Below are 21,230 nucleotides of genomic sequence, written 5' to 3' on the forward strand. Positions count from 1 at the left end.
TAACAAACTCAGAGACAGCTTAAGCAAAATTTCATGGATAAAAATCCTAAAGGGGAAAATAACTCAAGAAGCATGGGAAACACTGAAAAACATAATCATAAAAGCCCAGTCCAACACAATACCACTAAAAAAGAAAAACAAGAAATCCAAGAAGAAACCAGCATGGTTGCACAAAGATCTCTCTGACAAACTGAAAGACAAAAAGGTACAAAAAATGGAAAGATGGATACATAACTAAGGCAGAATAGCCTGAACCTGCAAAGATGAAGTCAGGAATGCAAAGACTCAGAATGAACAAAGCCTTGCAACAAAAATCAAAGATAATAAAAAAGTCTTTTTCAACATATAAATAACAAAAAAAGTCAAAGAAGCAGTTGGCCCACTAAAGAGAGAGGATGGCAAGGAACTAACAGGTAGTAGAAAGAAAGAAGAGCTTTTGTGTATAGATTATTTGTATCAATCTATACACAAAAAGAAACTGTAGCCCAACCTACCAAAAACAACTGTAAAAGACTTAAAATAAAAATTAAAATACGCAAGAAAATGGTAAGCAAATACCTGTCTGACCTTGATGAATATAAATCATGGGATCTGATGGATTACATCCTAGAGTTCTGAAGGAGCTGGCAGATGTTATCTCAGAACTGTATTGTATCTTTAAAAAATCTTGGAGCACTGGGGAACTATCAGAGTATTTGAAAAGACCTGATGTGGTTCTCATCTTCAAAAAAAAAAAAAAAAAAGGGGGGGGGACAGACCCAGGAAACTACAGACCAATCAGCCTAACATCAATACCTGGGAAGATACTGGGGAAAATATTCAAAAAACATCTGTGAACATCTAGAAATAAATAACATTATAACTAGTAGCCAATATGGGTTTGTTAAAAACAGATCATGCCAAACCAATTCTTATTTCATTCTTTGGCAATGTGACTAAATTAGTAAATCAGCAAAATGCTGTGGGCATAGTATATTTAGATTTCAGCAAGGCATTTGACAAAGTAGACCACAACCTACTTTTTGGTAAGCTAGAAAAATGTGGGAGAGACAGCATCACCACCAGATGGATTTTATAGCTGGCTGACAAACCATACTCAATATGTAGTCCTTAATGGTACTACATCTATATGGAGGGAAGTAAGTAGTGGGATACCATAAGGTTCTGTCTTAGGTCCAGTACTCTTCAATATCTTCATGAATGACTTAGATGAAGGAATAGGAGAACTCATCAAATTTGCAGATGACTAAGCTGGCAGGAACAGCCAACACCGCAAAAGACAAGCTCAGGATCCAAAAAGATCTTGATAGACTTGAACATGGGCCTTATCCAAGAAAATGAAATTTAATATGGAAAAAAGAAAGGTTATACACCTGGGCAGGAAAAACCAAAGGATTACAGATTAGGCAAAATCTGGCTCAAAAACAGTAACTGTGAGAAGGACATTGGAGTCCTAGTGGACGATCACTTAAACATGAGTCAGCAGTCTGTGGCAGCAGCCAAAAAAGCTAATACAATATTTGGTTATATAAACAGAGGCATAGAATCAAAATCACATGAAGTATTAGTACCACTTAATAAATCCTTAGTAAGACCATACATGGAATACTGCATCCAGTTTTGGTCACCACATTACAAAAAAGATGTTGAGACTTTGGAAAAAGTGCAGAGAAGAGCAACTAAGATGATTAAAGGCCTAGAGACTAAAACATATGAAGAACGGTTACAGGATTTGGGAATGGCCAGTCTAGAGAAAAAAGGACTAGGGGGACATGATAGCAGTATTCCAGTATTTGAGAGGCTGCCACAAAGAGAAGGGGGTCAATTTATTTTCCAAAGCACCAGAGGACAGGATAAGAAATAATGGATGGAAACTGACCAGAGAAGCAACCTGGAATTAAGGAGAAACTTCCTAACAATCAAACAGTGGAAAAACTTGCCTTCAGACATTGTGGGTGCTTCATCACACGAGGTTTTTAAGAAAAGATTGGACAGTCACTTGTCTGAAATGTCTGCTTGAGCAGGGGGCTGGACTAAAAGACCTCCAAGATCCCTTCCAGCTCTATTCTGATTCTTGATTCTTATCCTGATTACCTGGTCTCTTCATGACACTTTCTCTTTTATAGGTGTATTCTTTCATAATTCTATAAAGAGCTGCTTGAACCGTACTATTTGACTAATGTTACCTGACATTGTTTGGAGGCCTTTGCTTTCCAAAAAGTTGGAATGGACAGTCTAAGCCTTTGTACATAGACAAAAAAAGCCCCATGCTCTTCCTTGGAGAACCTGCAGGAAAAGACTCTTCACCAGCTGGTATGAGGCTTCCATCTCCAGTGGGAGAGATGAGGAGGGCAGGGGTTCCTCCGAGGACATAGGAGGGCAGCGTCATCTCTCCCATCATAGAATGGAAGTGGGATTGCCTGGTTCTTGTTTTTGTGTCTCAGGCTGCAAAATATTTTGGGGCTGCTCTGGAGAAGCAGCTTCAGTTGTCTTTCATAATCTCCCATAGCAACCATTTTACTTGTTTTCCATCTTGATACAGAAATGAATATACACTACGTTTATCAAGCACTTATGATTAAACTATTTTTTTCATTACTCAGTTTTTGTCAATGAGTAACCCTTTGCACTAAGTTCAATTATTTTTTTCACCTGAATAAATAAGTTGGCATGCTGTACCACCTATATAACTCAACAATGAATAAAATTCATACAGTATCATTGATTGCTCTTTGTCCTACTAACCAATTCTAGCCTGAATATACTTTGATTTCTGTTCAAGATTCTATACCAAGGGAACTTTCTATAAGAACAGGCAAAATGTGTATCTTGAGTACAGTTGTACAGATCTTTTATGAGCTGAAAAATCCTTGTATGTGGAATCTTGGTGTCTGTCAATGGCTTGCCAGCAGAGCAATTTCCCCCAGTGTCTCCTTTCCCCTGCAAGACTCACTCCTAGTTACAGCACAAAGTAATAGTATGAATAGAATATGTATAGTTGCAAAAAAAAACCTTTCTCCATGTACAATTTTCATAATCTCCAATCCAGACTTTTTTCTTTATTATTTCTATTATTAATAACATATATATGCCACTCAGCGCTCAGCAATTCTGTGTGATTTACAAATTCTTAAAAATATTTGAAAATATGGAAGCAAAAATAAAAACCATAGAAATGATATTTTTTTCTTTGTTCCTTCTCATAAAATTCTTCAAAGTCTTAATAAGTCCCTTTTGTAAATCCAATATAGGAAAATTATCCAGGTCACGGTCACAAGGCAAAGAATTTGGCTATTCTCTTTATGAATCTGGTTGTAAGAAAGATTAGTTCCATTGGCCCTGGGCTTACAATATTGCATTGCTGACATGGGTCTGAGTGCTTCAGGGAAGAATGTACCTTTCCTAAAGTTTTACAGTATTGTACACAATGTTCACAATGGAAACCACAGGAAGAAACACATAGAAATTAAACAGTTAATACAGAAGTTAAATAAATAAGGAAAATAGATGCAAAACATCAACAATTGTAATAAACTTTAATCATTTTTTTACTTTCAGCATAGTGGCAGTTCCAGCATGAGCTCCGATTCAGACTGAAGGACATTCATCCCAGCATGAGTATAGCTCTTCAGGAACTCCCTACATCAGCCAGAAATATTTTAAAATTCTTCCATTCCTTTGTGCAGGTAGTCCTCGATATACGACCACAATTGAGCCCAAAATGTCTGTTGTTAAGTGAGACATTTGTTAAGTGAGTTTTGTCCCATTTTATGATCTTTCTTGCCACAATTGTTACGTGAATCACTCCAGTTCATACGTTAGTAACCTGGTTGTTAAGTGAATCTGGCTTCCCCATTGACTTTGCTTGTCAGAAGGTTGCAGAAAGTGATCACATGACCTTGGGACACAGCAATGGTCATAAGTACGAACCAGTTGCCAAGCACCTGAATTCTGATCACATGATCATGGGGATGCTGCAAAAGTCATAACTGTGAAAAATAGTCATAAGTCACTTTTTTCAATGCCACTGTTACTTTGAACAGTTACTAAATGAACTGTTGTAAATCGAGGACTACCTGTACATTCTTATGCCCATGAACTTGGTGAGCTCTAAATGTGTTGAACTTCAGTGTAAGTGCTCCATCCAGCACAGCTTTTGAATTAAGGACAATAGCTAGATACACTACAGTGAAGAATCCTGATATTATATATTGTTAAATTCATAACAATTTCTGGAAGAAATACTAATCAAAAAACTTTTTTGTATCAGCTATTCAGTTTATCATTTATAGACAGTAGAGTTATTAAGAGATTATCATTAAGTCCAAAGGTGTAGACTATAAGTCCAAGTCAAAGAATTTAGACAACTAAATAAAGTGGCAGTAGCAAAGTATTTCCATATTTTTCTCATAATATCAATGGAACACGTTCATATAGTACCAAGGAACTATATGAGTTGCACTTGAGGGAGGCATTATATAAGAGCAAAGACTGTACCATAGTGTTAATTAAAAAAAGCTTTGAATTTAATAGGAAATTATGAATTAGAACTTATATTACACAAACATTTGCTTTATATTCTTGATTATTAATTCTAATAATTAAGAAAATAATAAAATAAGCATATATGGTAAAAGAGCCATACTGATTCTTCTAAATCACTACAAAATGAATGACACTAATATTAAGATATTGTGAAAAAAGTTTTTATTTATCAGGAGTGCAATTTTGGCTCAAATAAGGATGTTATTCCAGAAACACTATTTCAGGAATACATTGACATTGGGTAGTCATTGCTCATCAATTAGTATGGCTTTGCACAGTGGCAGATTGGATAGTTCACACTATATTTCAGAGAAAGTATAATCTATGATTTATGAAAAAATGAGATTATTAGTAATTAGAAATAAGACCAAAGACACATTTTCACTAGAAGGTTGAAAGTATAAAAAAAGCAGTGTGGTGTGGAACAAAAAAACTCCCAAAACTATTTGGAGCTAGAAGTGTGCAAACCAGTAAAATATTCTCCATGTTAATAGGGCAGAATTCTGAATTACAAACATATGTTTGTAAAACCATATTTTGGTTTCATATGTTCATAATGTATGGACTTTTTATATTCATCTTTGTTATGTAACACTTCAGTTGCCCCTCCCCCATCTCTTTAAAAATGTAGTCATGCTTTCTTTCAATTTTCCATGTAAATTTGCAGGCTTTAACAAAATTGGTTTTTATGCAATTTCCTTGATTGGGGAAAGCAATTTGATGGAACTGTTTATTCTAGTGCAGACCTAATAAAAACAGAATGCTCAAATGCAGTTCCAATAGACTCCTTTATGCGTACAGTAGTACACTTTAAATTGGGATTCAGTTCAATAGTGCTTATCATTATTGTGAGAAAAAGAATAATGGTCTGCCACGTCAAATCAGGGAAATTCCAGATTTATACATGGAACATTGAAAACTGATGGCAATTGGCTTCAATTAAATGTAGCACAAAATCCAGAAGAGAACCCAGCAGAATCTCTTTACATTATACTGATGTCCATTTTCAGTGAAAGACTCCTTCCTTGGGAGTAGAAGTAATCCCCCACTTACAATCAGTCACTTAGTTATGATAGACCCCTAAAAGTGATTTACAACCCAGTTTCAAAGTTCAACCTCACCCCCTCTATTGGTGCTTGGCAACCAGCCCACATTTATGGCCATTTGCAACACTCTGCAATTTATGTTTTTGCCAGAAATCGGCTTTACTTCCAGTTTCCAACAAAAACTGCCTCATAGAGAACAAAGGATTTGCTTAACGACCACGATATTCACTTTATGACTGCTGTATTCACTTAATAACTGCCATAAAAGGTAATAAAATGGATAGGTCATATAGAGATTTGCTTCATAATCATTGTGACTTATGACTCTAATTGCCAGGCTCAATTACAGTCATAAGTTGAGGACTACCTGTATAGGAACAAAGCTTCTTTTCCTAGACCTTTCTAAGATGAAATAGCTATAGATATCTTTGTGAAGTCCATTTATTACATGCATCATGATACAGGGGAGACCATCCAATGTTGCAACCCTGAAGCAAATACATGGAAAGAAAGAAAGGAAGACTAGGTGTTTACAAATGGAATAGGCCAAGTGCAAGACTCAGTACTGATAAAAATATTTTCTGTTATTGTTTCAGCTGCAAAGTATCTCCTTTAAAACAAAGGAAATGTTAGCATCACAGTCAAGGCACAATGGAATTACCCGTCTACCAGTAAATGGATGAGTGGGAAATAATGGGAGAGGAGGGTTAAGATGGATCCTTGGGGTAGCTGGAGATGATAGTTCTTTATGCTTTATATTTAATGCACAGTTCCTCTATTCAGCACCAAAAGTATTACAATATAAACATCTTAAACAATGTTTTAAAGCGTGACAAATGATACTGTGGTGTTTTGTAGCCTCCTATTATTTTGTTTTCAATTAGCACCATAAACATTATTTGAAATGAGCCTACCAATTTTGAATATAAAAATAAATTCCCTTAAAAATTTGTGCCTACTGGCAGCATACTTTTGCTAAAAAAAACATGTAACAATATAGGAGCTTAAAAGCTTTGGTGTCTACCTCACAACTAACAGATCCACTTAACAAATCTATCAAAAAAGTCGGGCTGGGAGAGACTTAGGTAGTCCTTCTCCCGGAAAATTGCTGACCGATCTCCTAGACTGATCTTCAGTAGGACATCCATGTCCACATCACTGCCTAGGGCCACAACTGTGGGCATAACATTCTGTTTCTTCATGGAATCAGTTGCCTCTTCCAGGTTTTTGTTGCCTGTAATACCATCTGAAAAGAAGACAAAGGAGAGCTCTGCATTACGCCGAGCTGCCTTCTGCCTGTCTTGTGTGCTGATGACAAGGTTGTTGACAGCATATATGATGGCAGATCCAATGTTGGAAGAGGAGTCCAAATATTTGATCTCAGCTAAACGATCTGTGATGTCAGTAATATTGTATGTCAGTGGGAAAACTATGTCATGTTCATCCTCATTTCCATATTGTAGCAGGGCAATGCGTGCATTCATGTCGTCACTGTCACTTCTGGCCAGGGTGAGATGCTCAGCCACTGCTTCTATAAAACCATGAGCCCTACGAAAGTTCTGGCTGCCAATTCTTTCAGAACCATCCAGGAGGAAGACAATGTCAACTGGACGCTGTGTGCACTGGGCAACAGAAAGCTCTATGAGTAGGGAAAGGAAAAAAAACAACAGACAATCAGGACTTTAGAATACATAACTCAAAAAGATGGGGAAAGGATTTCATTCCATTCTGAGATTCTAAGACTGGAGATCAGGTACGGGAATGTTTATTCTTTTCTCATCTTCTTCCCCCATAACATAAACCATTTCTGTAACTTCATAGGGACACTGAGATTTTAAACTCTGAGAATGGCAGAGTTTAAAAATCAAGTGCTGTGTGGAATGGAAATAAGATCTCACCCATGCAACCGAAAAGAAAAAAGAAGTAGTAAAGCTAAAAAATGGAATTTCTTTGGAATTCCATATGTCCCTAGCGGCTAGCCCCTTAATAGTCAGGGTTTTAACTGGAGAACATTTTTGACCAGTATATTATTATAGCATGGAATATATAAACAATTCAAGTAATAAAAACACTTAAGTTTGATTAATTTTGTGGTGTGAGGCTTTTGTCTTAAAAAACATTTAAAATAGAGGAGGCAGGAAGACATATGTAAATACCACCACAGCCACTAATTTATTCACCAAAAACTCTGAACTTCCTTGGGTTTAAAGAGTAAAACATAGGAAAGAGGCATTGTTTAAGAGGGTGGTGACTATGTTTTTCAAATGTTTCTTTAGTGCAAAGAATTAGAGAAACTTTGCAAAATTGCGGTTATAATGGTAATGAAAAAATAACCTTGAGACCCATTCTCATATTTATGGTTTTCACAGGTCTGTAAAGCAGAGAAAAACTGAATGAAGATCATAAGCATAGTTACAGTTTCACTTAGTGACTACTTCAGTTAATGGCTGTGTTGCTGATCTCAATTGTGGTTGCTAAAGAAGGATTATTTTTACTTGGAAAAAGGCCTAAGCCTAACTAGATTTTTGTTTGGAAAGATAAACATTACTCTATTAGCCAAGGTGTGCACTATTTATTGAGATTTCATTTCTTTCTCTTTCACATATGAAAGTACATTGCACATATTGCTCTTGACATGATTATCAAAAATGACAATAACAAAAAGAGAAAACATATTCATAGATCATTTTATGGAGAATAAAACTTTTACTGGCTAAATAAATTAATTGCAAACTTTTACCCAAAATAAAATCATTTTTGTACATTGATGTCTCCTTGGGAAGAGCACTTTAAAAATTCTCCAAATCTTTCACTTATTTTCTTTTACATCACAACTAAAACAGATTTGCACAGGGGACAGGGAACTTTGCTGAGGTTCCTTAGCACTGCCCATGAATTGCCAAAAATGAAATAACAAGAAACAATTTCCATTTACTCTGTTTCAAATTATTTCTAAGGTCATGAAGGGATTTCTATGGGTGTGATTGAAGTCTACATTAGTGAAATTAAACAGAACAAAACCAGTGCATAACTGTACACACAATATGACAGACTGGCAAGACAAATTCCTGAGCATTAACACTAGTTTCTGAGTGGAATTTTCTTCAGACTGAGCCAGTTTATAAGGAGCTTATCAACATTTAACCAGTAGATATAAACGGTGGACAAACTTTACAAAATAATTAGATTATATACCTCTCCATATATATTTGTTCCAGTTATTACTATTTCTATGGATACCAGGAAACATTATAGGCATAGTTTGTACCAACAAATTTATGCCAAAAGAGGGGTTCTATTGTTTTAGTGTATTCTGTTGTTCAACTGCCTGGAAAGACTGTGCCAAGTCTTTCTTTAAAGTCACTTTTGGCCTGCTTACACATTACTTCCTGGCATTATTGCACATGCTGATTTGTAGCCTTTTTGTTGTGACCTGCTGGCTGAGTCAGGCATTATTTGAAAAATGCAGGACCAGAGGTAAAGGGGAAAGCCTATGACACATCTATCTCTAGGCTTTCCCCCAAAATGAGTGTTAATTCATACTATTTTCTCTTATGTTCCCCTAGGTTTCTTAAAAGTTGCCACCTGTGTTTGTAAGGGTTCACAGAAATAGAGAATTGGCAATATTATCCTCTGCAGTATTTATCCTATTAACTGCATAGCCTCTGACTAAGGATCAAGTAAAGAAATATGGAGAAAATGTAACATTTCTTTTCAAGTCACCTCTCTCCCAGCAAGCAAGGAAGATTAGCAAGCAGAGAGAAATGCTATTAGCATAATATAAAATGTTAAAAGAGGAAGGATAACTAGGAGACAATAAGAAACTGAGCAAATAAAAAACAGAGAAAGATTGCATCAATATAAATTTCTTTTTAGCTTCACCATCCTACAGTTCATGCCTTGAAACTAGAATCCAATCAATTCCAATTACCTTCACTGTGAGTCTTGGACAACTCAGACTGTAAAAAAGGTCATTATATCAGTAGATGTCCTGGTGGACCACCACTTAATTATGAGCCAGAGTGTACAATTAATTAATGAAATAGCTTATCTCTTGGGATTGTGGGTGCTCATCATCACTGAAGGTTTTCAAGAACAGACTGGACAATTATTTGACAGCATTTGTGTAAGGTTCCTGTCTTGAGTAGTGGCATTTCGTTTGGTGTGAAGCTGCTTGGTGTCTAATATAAAATATTTTAATTTGGGGGCCCTAGCCTTACTTATTCTTAGCACAATTTTTAATGCTTAGAATAACTATAGATAGTCCTTGACTTACCACCATGATTGAGCCCAGAATTATAGTCATAAGTCATGGTGGTTATTAAGCAAGACTGGTAAGTCTACACTTCCTTTGCAGTCATTACGTAACCACATGGATCATTAAGTGGAGCATGGGGTGCACTGCAGCACCTCCCAGCTCACACAGGGCCTGCCCCAGTCCTTTCAGGGACTCTCTCACCGCAAGGCAGCCCCTTGCATAGTTTCCCTTTCTGCTGAGTCACACACTCTTGGGCATCTTCCCCCCATCATTCCTCACTCCGCTTATCTTTTCCAAAAATTACCTTTGGGAAAGAGAAGCACCTGCTCTGCTGCATGGTGCTCTCCTTCCTATATAGAGCTGCATGGTGCTGTCCAGAAGCAGGTGCCATTTTGATAGTGACCGCAATTCTTGGGTCATTTTTGAATGCCCCCAAAATGGTGCCTGCTTTTGGGACAGCACCATCTAGCCTCTGTATAGAAAGGCTGCACAGTGGATCAGCTGTTTCTTTTTCCCAAATGTTTGCAAAAGGAAAGTGAAGCAAGGTGTGACCAGGCAGTAGGGAGGAGAAGGCTCAGGGGTGTGGGACCCAAGCAGGCCCAGGGCCTGAGAGGACCATCTGGCTAAGAGGAAAGCTCAAAGGATCCAGAGATGGGGGATGGGGAAGGTAGGTGGGTGAGGGCAACTGCAGTTATTTATAAGGGCAGGCAGATTTCCAAGCACCTGAATTTTGTTCATAGGACTGTGGGGGTGCTGCGACAGCCATATTCGGATACAGATCATAAGTCCCTTCATTCAGCACTTTTGTAATTTTAAATGTTCACTGAACAAATGATTGTAAGTCAAGCACTACCATTAAGATATTATTTTGATTGATGTTGGTGGTCCATATTCATATCTCTTTCCTTCTAGAAAATGCAGGGTCTATGTTGAACACAGATCTAGACATGGATATCTTCCAATACTTTCAAAGGGAGGCACACTGCAACAGCCATTTGGTTGCAACCTTATTCTCAATTCAACCCCAAATTCATTAGACAAGAGCTTGCATATAATAATAATAATAATAATAATAATAATAATAATAATAATAATAATAATAATAATAATAATAATAATAATAATAATAATAAAAAATAAATAAATAAAAAGTTGGAAGGGACCTTGGAGGTCATCTAGTCCAACCCCCTGCTCAGGCAGGTAACCCTATACCATTTCAGACAAATGGTTGTCCAGTCTCTTCTTATAAACTTCCAGTGTTGGAGCATTCACCACTTCTGGAGGCAGGTTGTTCCACTGGTTAATTGTTCTAACTGTCAGGAAGTTTCTCCTTAGTTCTAGGTTGCTTCTCTCCTTGATTAGTTTCCATCCGTTGCTTCTTGTCCTGCCTTCAGGCGCTTTGGAAAATAGCTTGACTCCCTCTTCTTTGTGGCAGCCCCTGAGATATTTGAACACTGCTATCATGTCATCCCTCGTCCTTTTCTTCGTTAAACTAGACATACCCAATTCCAGCAGCCTTTCCTTATATGCTTTGGCCTCCAGTCCCCTAATCATCTTTGTTGCTCTTCTTTGTACTCTTTCTAGAGTCCCAACATCTTTTTTACATCGTGGCGACCAAAACTGGATGCAGTATTCCAAGTGTGGCCTTACCAAGGCATTGTAAAGTGGTATTAATACTTCACGTGATCTTGATTCTATCCCTCTAGATAGATAACTGCTACGTTTAATTACGGGAATGTTGAGGATAACTTTTAAACCCATGCAATTTGCACCAAGAGTTGGAAATCTTTTCAGGCCCATGGAATTCAAAGAATTTCACATCCTCAATTGCCTCACAAATGCTCATTGCCAGAACATTGTAATGTTGCGCACTGTTATATGATCTCTGATGCTGGCCATTGATGGTCATTGATGGTCTATTGGTCTTGCAAGAAACTGAATTTACCAAATTGTATTGGGACTTCTAGCCAATATTCCAAAGCTACTATTGAAACAAAATTATTTATTGCTGCTCCTATAGGACTGGAGCTGTGAAGAAAAAACCAGCAGAAACCAGCTTGTTCATCTCCTCATAGCAGAATTTTAACCTGAATACTGCTTTCTCTCATGTATCTTATGATATGGCAACTTGTAAGATATACTACTCTATCTCTGTTACCTCTATCTTTTATGAATCTGCAGAATTCTATAGAATCTACATCTTTTTCAATATTAAAATTGCCTCTTGCAAGCCATTTAGGATATAGCCATGCAACCATTTCTCTTGGAAATTAACTAAATCCCCACCTCTCCACCCGATTTTAGTCATAAATGGATTTGGATGTTTTAATCTTTTGAGAGTAAAGATAAATGTATATAGAATTTCTGTTGGCTTTACATGCAAACTTTGTATCAACATGCATCTTGAAATAAATTTAGAAAATTATCATGCGTGGAATATTTTGTACAAACCTTTTGCCTTTATGGAAAATTCTACATTTGCCTCATATAGTTGGAATGGTGGAAGAAAGAAAGTTAGCACAGAAACATTACCGATTATGGTAACCTGTCAATAAGGGAAGTCGGTATAGAATTTACTATTGCAAAGTAAACTGAGGTTGCTTGATGAAGCCCAACAGGTAATGGAAACTACTTCATGGGATTACCTACCAAATTATATACCAAAGCTCTTGGAAGTAAAAGAAAGAGACAGACAGATATCTATAGATAATTAGTTGGCAGAAGAAGGGACACAAGATATTCACCAGTTCTTAAAAAGCACATTGAACACTTAGAAACATTCCAAGTGGCAACTTAATTGCATACATCATGTTCTAAATTCTATTTGGGAAGTCAAAGTGCAGAATGTTGTCATTCTTCTTAATTTGGATTTTTCAGAGCAAGGATGTTAAATGTTTTCTGGAAGGGAGCCACCATTGGTCTGCACTCCAAATATAGCAAGCATTTCTTATACTCTATTAATTAAAATATAGGTGGCCCTTGCTTAACTTTGATAATTGGGACTATTTTACATTTACACCACTTAGCGATGGAGTTGCCAATCCCAACCATGGTAATTGGGACTGTCAACTTATGACATCAGTTGCAGCAATCCCAGTTGCTGTTAGGCAAATCCTGCACAATTGCAGCATCCCATAGTCACTTGATTGCTGTTTGTGATTTCCTATCAGCTTTCCCATTGACTTTGTTTGTTGGAAGCTGACAGTGAAGGTCACAAATAGAGATTTCATGACTATGAGATGCTGTGACATCATAATTGTGAATCAGTTGCCAAGTACCTGAATCACAGTCATGTGGCTGTGGGGAACACTGTAACGGTCACAGCTACAAGAATCTGTTGTAAATCCCCTTTGTTCAGTGCCATAACTTCAAACTGAATCTAAAAATTAACACCCTTATCCTCTAGCCATCTCTTTAATGCTTTCCCTGGTTAGTTACAGTCACTTGGGATGACAACAAGATTCTTGCAGATATGTGTGTGTGTGTGTATCATGATCATAGAGTCTCTGCTTTAGCAAATATGCCAATCTCTCAGCCCAGACAGGTTTTAAAGTAAGGAATTAAAAGCTTGCGCTTTCCTGCCTTCTGGAGATGCAGTGGCTGCAAACATTTCTTGGCCAGGGCCAGGGCACTGATTACTAAGTAAAGCTGCATGTAATCCTTAGTCACACCAGAGCAGACATTTGAAAACATTCCTATTTTAAAAGCTTCTTTGTTATAATCTGGAATTAATAAAAAGTAAAGGAAAAATTCTTCAGCTAAAAGGGCCAAACCATAAATTTATTTTTGTCTTAGAGGCAAAATAATCATTTTAGCAAAGCCCTATTACAGTCTCTGGATCCCCCACAATTTCTCTGTGCACCATTTTAAAAGTATCAATGAACAAGTCCATCCATTCCTGCCGCTCATGTCCAGTGGCAAACTTGGCTTTTTCGGCGGTATAGGCCAAGGTGGCCACCAGTTGGGTATACATGCTGGAGTCCTGGATCTCCCTCGTGGAGTTCAGGAACTGGGCGATCATGGGTTTGGTGCTGGGCAAAGTTATCTCGACCTCCACAGGGCGGAAAGTAACTGGGTACCTCCCATCTGCAAGTGAGTGTCAAAAGAATATTTTCAGGGCTATACTCTGATTTCAGATCCTGCTGGTTTTATACATTGATGCTGATGCTTATCCAGTGAGTCCTGGATAATAACTTCCCTAAAGCCCCCTATGCTATAGTTTGTCAGGCCCATAAAAAACGTCTTTTATATCTTCCAAGGCATTTTAAAATATCTCTAGTGCTTTTGAAACTTCATATTCTGATGCTGACTTTATTCTGATGCTGACTTTAATGTGCTGCATTTATGATTCCTCTGAGATAACGCAATTATTGGGAAATTTAAAAGTTAGAAAGCAAAAATAAATACTTTAAAGTAGCCAAAAGTAGTACTATTATTTGAACATGAGCACTACATAGAGATATCTAGCCAGAAATCCAAATAGGCAGTAGTGTTAGTCTGTTACAGCACACACAATGAAGAATGTTGTAGTTCCTTAAAGATTAACAAAAGAGTGGTGGCCAGTGGTGGGATTCAGCTGGTTCGCACTGGTTTGGCAGAACCGATACCTAATTTTTCTTGAGTTCAGGGAACCGGCTCCTAAATGGCCAGACTAGTGTGCCTTCACATGCCTCCAATCCCCTTGTTTGCTGCAAAGCCAGATTGGAGTCCTCGGGCCGCTCCTTCCAGCCCATTTTGGAGCCAGTCCAAAAGTGAAGGGATTGGTTCCCACCCCACCTGATCTCTGCACAGGCTCTGGACAAAACTGAAAAAGCAGCAACAAGAGCAAAGGGCTGTTCAAAGGAGGAGGAAGAAGGAGAAACTGGGAGAAGTCACTACTGAACAGGTGAGGCGTGACGGGGGTCAGGGTGTGGTAGGCCTGGCTGTGGGGGCCCTTTGGCACAGTAAGTGGTTGCGGGGTGCATGGAGAAGCTCCCCCCTACCCCCTGCCTCGTGGCAGCGCCCCCCTGCCTCCCTCCGCTTCCCCCCTGCAGAGAACCAGTTGTTAAATTATTTGAATCCCACCACTGGTGATGGCATTTTGTGGACCACAGTAAATGGACTCTAGCCCACAAGCACCCATATCACAGGTAGGCAACATGGTGTCTATTGATGCTAGGCTGCCTACAAGACCCTTTAAGAGACCAGCAGACCCTCAATTTATAGTAAATTCCAGAAAGTCTAGGTTCAGTTCAGCTTGGTTTGATTTTTACCACAAACATGTTAATATTTATGTGTTGTTGTATGTCTTTTTAGTTACTGTATACTATAGAGAGTCTACATGTTTATGACAGGTATTAATATGGTGAGTAAAAAAGGCTGAAAATGTGGTTGTTTTTAGGAAGGAAAAAATCTCGCCCAGTACAAAGCCCAACTGGCAATACAGCACATTTTTCTCAGTATCAATTGAAAATCATTAATTCACTTAACATCCTTCTCTCTAATTTTCATTCAGGCTATATTTGTCCTCTGCCCAGGAAGCTTTCTACAGAACCCATATTTTCTTTGACCATACAGTGCTGAATCCCTTGATCCTGATGGGGCTCAACTTATCTTTTCCCACTGATGCCCCATCAATTTTGTTCTATTCATTGCAAAGAGATAGAGATCCAATACTTTAGGACTAAACTGACTACAATATGTACAAGTTCTATCATTCCTTTAAATGAAGACATGAAGGAAATAGTTTTGTGCCCTCTTACAGTCTTTGAAACAATTATTCTTGAACAAAGGAAAATAGCAAAGGAGCAATATCAATGATTTATGGTATATTATTAAAAGTTTCTGGAATGCAACTTTGAATATCTAGGGAAATGGGAACTTAGAAAATATACAGCATAGTCGATAAAAGGTGGAACGCTTTCAGAGGCAGCAATGGTAAGACCTGTCTCTGGAAAGATTAGGACAAGTTCACTGTAATTCAGACAATAAAGATATCATATCCCATTTTTAAAGCAATAATTCTAAGGACAATAATTGGGCATTGTTGAAGAGATATGACAAAATTGGAACAATATCGGGTTGCATTGCCCAAGAATCCAAGAACTTTGAAAATGTATTTTAAGCATATACATAAGGTCGGTATACCATCTACTCTACAAGATCAGAATTTATGATTATTTGGAGGAGAATGTGGAAACAAAGTCATGGTCAGATTTATACTAAAAAATACCCAGAATGGAAGGACAGTAGTAGTAGTAGTAGTAGTAGTAGTAGTAATAATAGTAATAATAATAATAATAATAATAATAATAATAATAATAATAATAAAGTTGGAAGGGACCTTGGAGGTCATCAAGTCCAACCCCCTGCTCAGGCAGGTAACCCTATACCATTTCAGACAAATGGTTGTCCAGTCTCTTCTTATAAACTTCCAGTGTTGGAACATTCACCGCTTCTGGAGGCAGGTTGTTCCACTGGTTAATTGTTCTAACTGTCAGGAAGTTTCTCCTTAGTTCTAGGTTGCTTCTCTCCTTGATTAGTTTCCATCCGTTGCTTCTTGTCCTGCCTTCAGGCGCTTTGGAAAATAGCTTGACTCCCTCTTCTTTGTGGCAGCCCCTGAGATATTTGAACACTGCTATCATGTCATCCCTCGTCCTTTTCTTCGTTAAACTAGACATACCCAATTCCAGCAGCCTTTCCTTATGCTTTGGCCTCCAGTCCCCTAATCATCTTTGTTGCTCTTCTCTGTACTCTTTCTAGAGTCCCAACATCTTTTTTACATCGTGGCGACCAAAACTGGATGCAGTATTCCAAGTGTGGCCTTACCAAGGCATTGTAAAGTGGTATTAATACTTCACGTGATCTTGATTCTATCCCTCTAGATAGATAACTGCTACGTTTAATTACGGGAATGTTCAGGATAACTTTTAAACCCATGCAATTTGCACCAAGAGTTGGAAATCTTTTCAGGCCCATGGAATTCAAAGAATTTCACATCCTCAATTGCCTCACAAATGCTCATTGCCAGAACATTGTAATGTTGCGCACTGTTATATGATCTCTGATGCTGGCCATTGATGGTCATTGATGGTCTATTGGTCTTGCAAGAAACTGAATTTACCAAATTGTATTGGGACTTCTAGCCAATATTCCAAAGCTACTATTGAAACAAAATTATTTATTGCTGCTCCTATAGGACTGGAGCTGTGAAGAAAAAACCAGCAGAAACCAGCTTGTTCATCTCCTCATAGCAGAATTTTAACCTGAATACTGCTTTCTCTCATATATCATCGTGGTGATCAAAACTGGGTGCAGTATTCCAAGTATGGCCTTACCAAGGCATTGTAAAGTGGTATTAATACTTCGCGTGATCTTGATTCTATCCCTCTGTTAATGCAGCCTAGCACTGTGTTGGCTTTTTTGGCAGCTGCAGCACACTGCTGGGTCATATTTAAATGATTGTCCACTAGGACTCCGAGATCCCTCTCACAGTTACTACTATTGAGCAAAGTACCCCCTATACCAGTGATGGCAAACCTTTTAGAGACTGAGTGCCCAAACTGCAACCCAAAACCCACTTATGCATCGTCGAGTGCCGAGTGGGTGTGGCCCATTGGCTGGGTGTGGCCAATTGGGTGGACGTGGCCCACTGGGTGGGCATGGCTGCGGCGGTAACGGCAGACTGGGTGGGACTAAAAAATTCAATCAATCCCAACTTTGCAAGATCTTTTTTTCCCCCAGAGAAGTTGAAATTGACTGATTGAAACTTTTTTTTTGTACACGGCAGCAGAGGCCTAAAGCGAAAAGGTTTTATAAAACTCAGCTGAAGGCCTAGGACTGGGGCGACGGTGCGTGTGCCCACAGAGAGGGCTCTGAGTGCCGCCTCTGGCACCCGTGCCATAGGTTCGCCACCACTGCCCTATACTATACCTGTACATTTGGTTTTTCTTGCCTAAATGTAGAACCTTACTTTTTTCACCATTGAATTTCATTTTGTTAGATAGCGCCCAGTGTTCAAGTCTGTCCAGATCCTCCTGTATCCTAAGCCTGTCTTCTGGAGTGTTGGCTATTCCTGCCAGCTTGGTGTCATCTGCAAATTTGATGAGTTCCCCATCTATCCCCTCGTCCAAATCATTGAAGATGTTGAAGAGCACTGGGCCCAGAACAGAGCACTGGGGCACCCCACTACACACTTCCCTCCATGTAGATGTGGTTCCATTGAGGACCACACGCTGAGTACGGCCGGTCAGCCAGCTACGGATTCATCTGGTGGTGATGCTGTCTAACCCGCATTTTTCTATCTTATCAAGTAGTAGGTTGTGATCTACTTTGTCAAATGCCTTACTGAAGTCCAAGTAAATTATATCCACAGCATTCCTCTGGTCCACTAATTTTGTCACTTGGTCAAAGAATGCAATAAGGTTTGTCTGGCATGATCTGTTTTTGACAAACCCGTGTTGGCTTTTAGTAATGACCTGGTTTGCCTGAAGGTGTTCGCTGATTCGTTGTTTGAGTATCTTTTCCAGAATCTTCCCAGGTATTGAGGTCAGGCTGATAGGTCTGTAATTTCCTGGATCCATTTTTCCCCCTTTTTTGAAGATGGGAACTACATCAGCTCTTTTCCAGTCCTCTGGTAGTTCCCCAGTGCTCCAGGATCTTTGAAAAAATATAGTTCAGTGGTTCTGAGATCACATCTGCCAGTTCCTTGAGAACCTTGGGATGTAATCCATCTGATCCTGGTGATTTGAACTCGTCTAGGCTGGACAGGTGCTCACCATTTTCTTGCCTATCTTAACTTGTGTTTCTATTCTGTTTTTTATGGCACTATTTTTGATAGGTTGGTCTGCTTTTTCCCTTTGTTTAAAGACAGATGCGAAAAACGAGTTAAATAATTCTGCTTTCTCCCTGTTGCTTGTCACCTTCTTGCCACTTTCACCCACTAATGGACCAATAGTTTCCTTCACCTTTTTCTTGCTTTTACCATTTTAAGATACTTGTATCCTAGCTTTAAATCTTTGCTACTCCAAATTATTAGAAATAGCTGCACTGGAAAAGTTTTTGCTCATAGAATATAAACTGCAGGATAGTAAGCAAAATAACTCTTTTAAACTAATTCTGGAAAAAAAATCACTGCTAAACACTGAAAAGCAATTCAAAGACATTTGTTCTAAACAGTGATATGCAATTTGTGAGTGAAGTTGAATTAACATTTTGAAGGGAAGATTTAAAGAGGTTGTACATCAGTCCAGTATTAATATCTTTTTATTTAATATTTTTATTATTTATTTATTTATTTATTTTTATTCTAATTTGTTGATAGCTGTGTAATTTTAATGTCTATATTAATAAATAAGAAACTATTTTACCGAACTTAAAAAAGAACCGAATAACACACATTTTCTTTTTGTGGTACAATAAGTAAGTACAGAAGCCTGTGGAAAATTACAATGTTTTTTAATGAAACTATAATGAACCATGGGAAAGTTGCTATCTTTTAATTTTCATCTATTGGTTTGAAGGAAGCTATGCAATTTCTAAATCAACATTTGGAAGTTTCTTCTTCATTAATGTTGTTGAGAAAGAGAGACAGAGGAAGAATCACATTGAAATAGAGACTCCTTTGGTGTTACCCAGCAGTGCAAAGGAGACCTCAATCAAGGTATCCTGCTGGGTGGATCCCACAGGGCATTAGTTAATGACATTAGGAGGCAATTTTTGGATGAATGGAAGGAAGGATGGATGGATGGATGGATGGAGCAAGTTAAAACTGAATTCACACTAGAAATGCTGCAAATAAAGAATCAATCAAAACTTTTCCTATGTATGGTACCATTCTCTATAACACACAATATTTACAAATTGGAAGCCCTTATGATTTAAGAAAGACAAATGGTAACCTTTTACTAACATAGATTAGTGTGTCACTTGTCTGGAAAGAATGGACTTAAGTCACCCATTCACAAGTCAGAATCAGTGTTCAAATGCTGGTTTATGTTTTGGCATGTTTGAAACTGATTAAATCCTGACGCTGCCAATTCTAATCCGTAACCATAATGCAGAAACTGAACACTTGTTCAATGCATATTGTTGTGTCTTGAGCCTGCAAGATGCAGGCTCGGGACGTTGCAAGAGTCCCGGGCAATTGCAGAAGCTGCCCGGGACCAGACTGAGCGGCGCCAGCTTTGTGCACATGTGCAAGGCGGGAAAAGCCCGCCTCATGATTGGTTGAACTTGCCCGGGGATCAGAGGGTATAAATAGAGGCCTGCGTGCCTCTGCTCTGGTTGTTCGTAGAGTGGAGCAAACAATAAAGACTTGTTGGAGATGATTCGTCTCAAGCGCCATTATTCCCAGGACTTAACACTGGCGACGAGGATGGGATTCAGTCTCTACAGNAGGCACACATTTCAACAGAGAGATCAGCGAGTCGGAGAATCAGCAAAAGACTACGTTGCGGCCTTGAGAAGAGCAGCTAAACCGTGCGACTTCAAGGACTTAGAAGAAAGACTTCGCGATCGCTTTGTATGCGGGCTGAGAAACACAGAATTGCAGCAGAGACTGTTCGCCAGGGAAGATGTTTCCTTCCAAGATGCTCCGCGAGAGGTTTCGGCTGAAGAAGCTGCCGGCGGGGCGGTCAAGAACATGCGGCCCAAGAGAAACGCTCCTGAGACCGCCACTATTCACAAGGAAGACGTGCGCGAGGAGTCGGACGAAGATCCTGAAGAAGAGGTGGATAAGCTTTACCAAGCTACTGGAAGAAAGTCCAAGGATCGTCAGGACAAGAACCCAGCTGAGCTTCGTTGCCTTGGATGCGGTGGACGCCACAAGCGAGCTGAATGCCGGTTCTGTTCCGCCATTTGCCGAGCGTGCGGGAAGAAGGGCCACATCGCTGCGGTCTGCCTGGGTCGACAGAAGGTACAACCAAAGGAAGAATTGAATCTGAAAGGTACCAGGGTGCCCAGCCAAAACAGGGTGGGGTTCTGTGCAACACGCCGGAACATTTTAAGAATAGGCACACACAAACCCCTTAAAAAGAAACTAACACTTAAAGTGAAATTGCAGGGAATTCCATTATTTATTTATTTATTTATTTATTAAATTTATATACCGCCCTATCTCCCTTGCGGGACTCAGGGCGGTGAACAGGCGATACTAAAAACCACGGTAATAAATAGTTTGTTTTAAAATCAAATTAAATAACGGGCCTGTTCTAAAAACACACCCGTAAAAAACCCCCACTGAAACACAATCAAGCTACGCCAGGCCGGCCGCACAGAATAGATGGGACTTCAGGGCTCGGCGAAAAAGGCGCAGGTCCGCAACTGTACGTAGGTCGGGGGGTAGGTCATTCCAGAGGGCAGGAGCTGCCACAGAGAAGGCTCTCCCCCTGGGGGTCGCCAGC

General features: G+C 39.0%; 1 protein-coding gene across 1 annotated transcript in view; it reads right to left on the reverse strand.

Moving 5' to 3' along the window:
* Positions 1-4,615: 4,615 nt before the first annotated feature.
* The window catches only part of COL6A2 (collagen type VI alpha 2 chain), an 80,137-nt gene continuing 63,522 nt past the window's right edge, over positions 4,616-21,230 (reverse strand). Inside the window, exon 28 of the mRNA XM_015825529.1 lies at positions 4,616-7,230. Within this exon, the coding sequence (XP_015681015.1) occupies positions 6,623-7,230 (608 nt within the window). The 3' untranslated portion in view covers positions 4,616-6,622. The remainder of the gene's footprint in view (positions 7,231-21,230) is intronic.

Source organism: Protobothrops mucrosquamatus, unplaced genomic scaffold (assembly GCF_001527695.2).
Source record: "Protobothrops mucrosquamatus isolate PMUCROS unplaced genomic scaffold, P.Mucros_1.0 scaffold_199, whole genome shotgun sequence".
Classification (NCBI taxonomy): Eukaryota; Metazoa; Chordata; class Lepidosauria; order Squamata; family Viperidae; genus Protobothrops; species Protobothrops mucrosquamatus.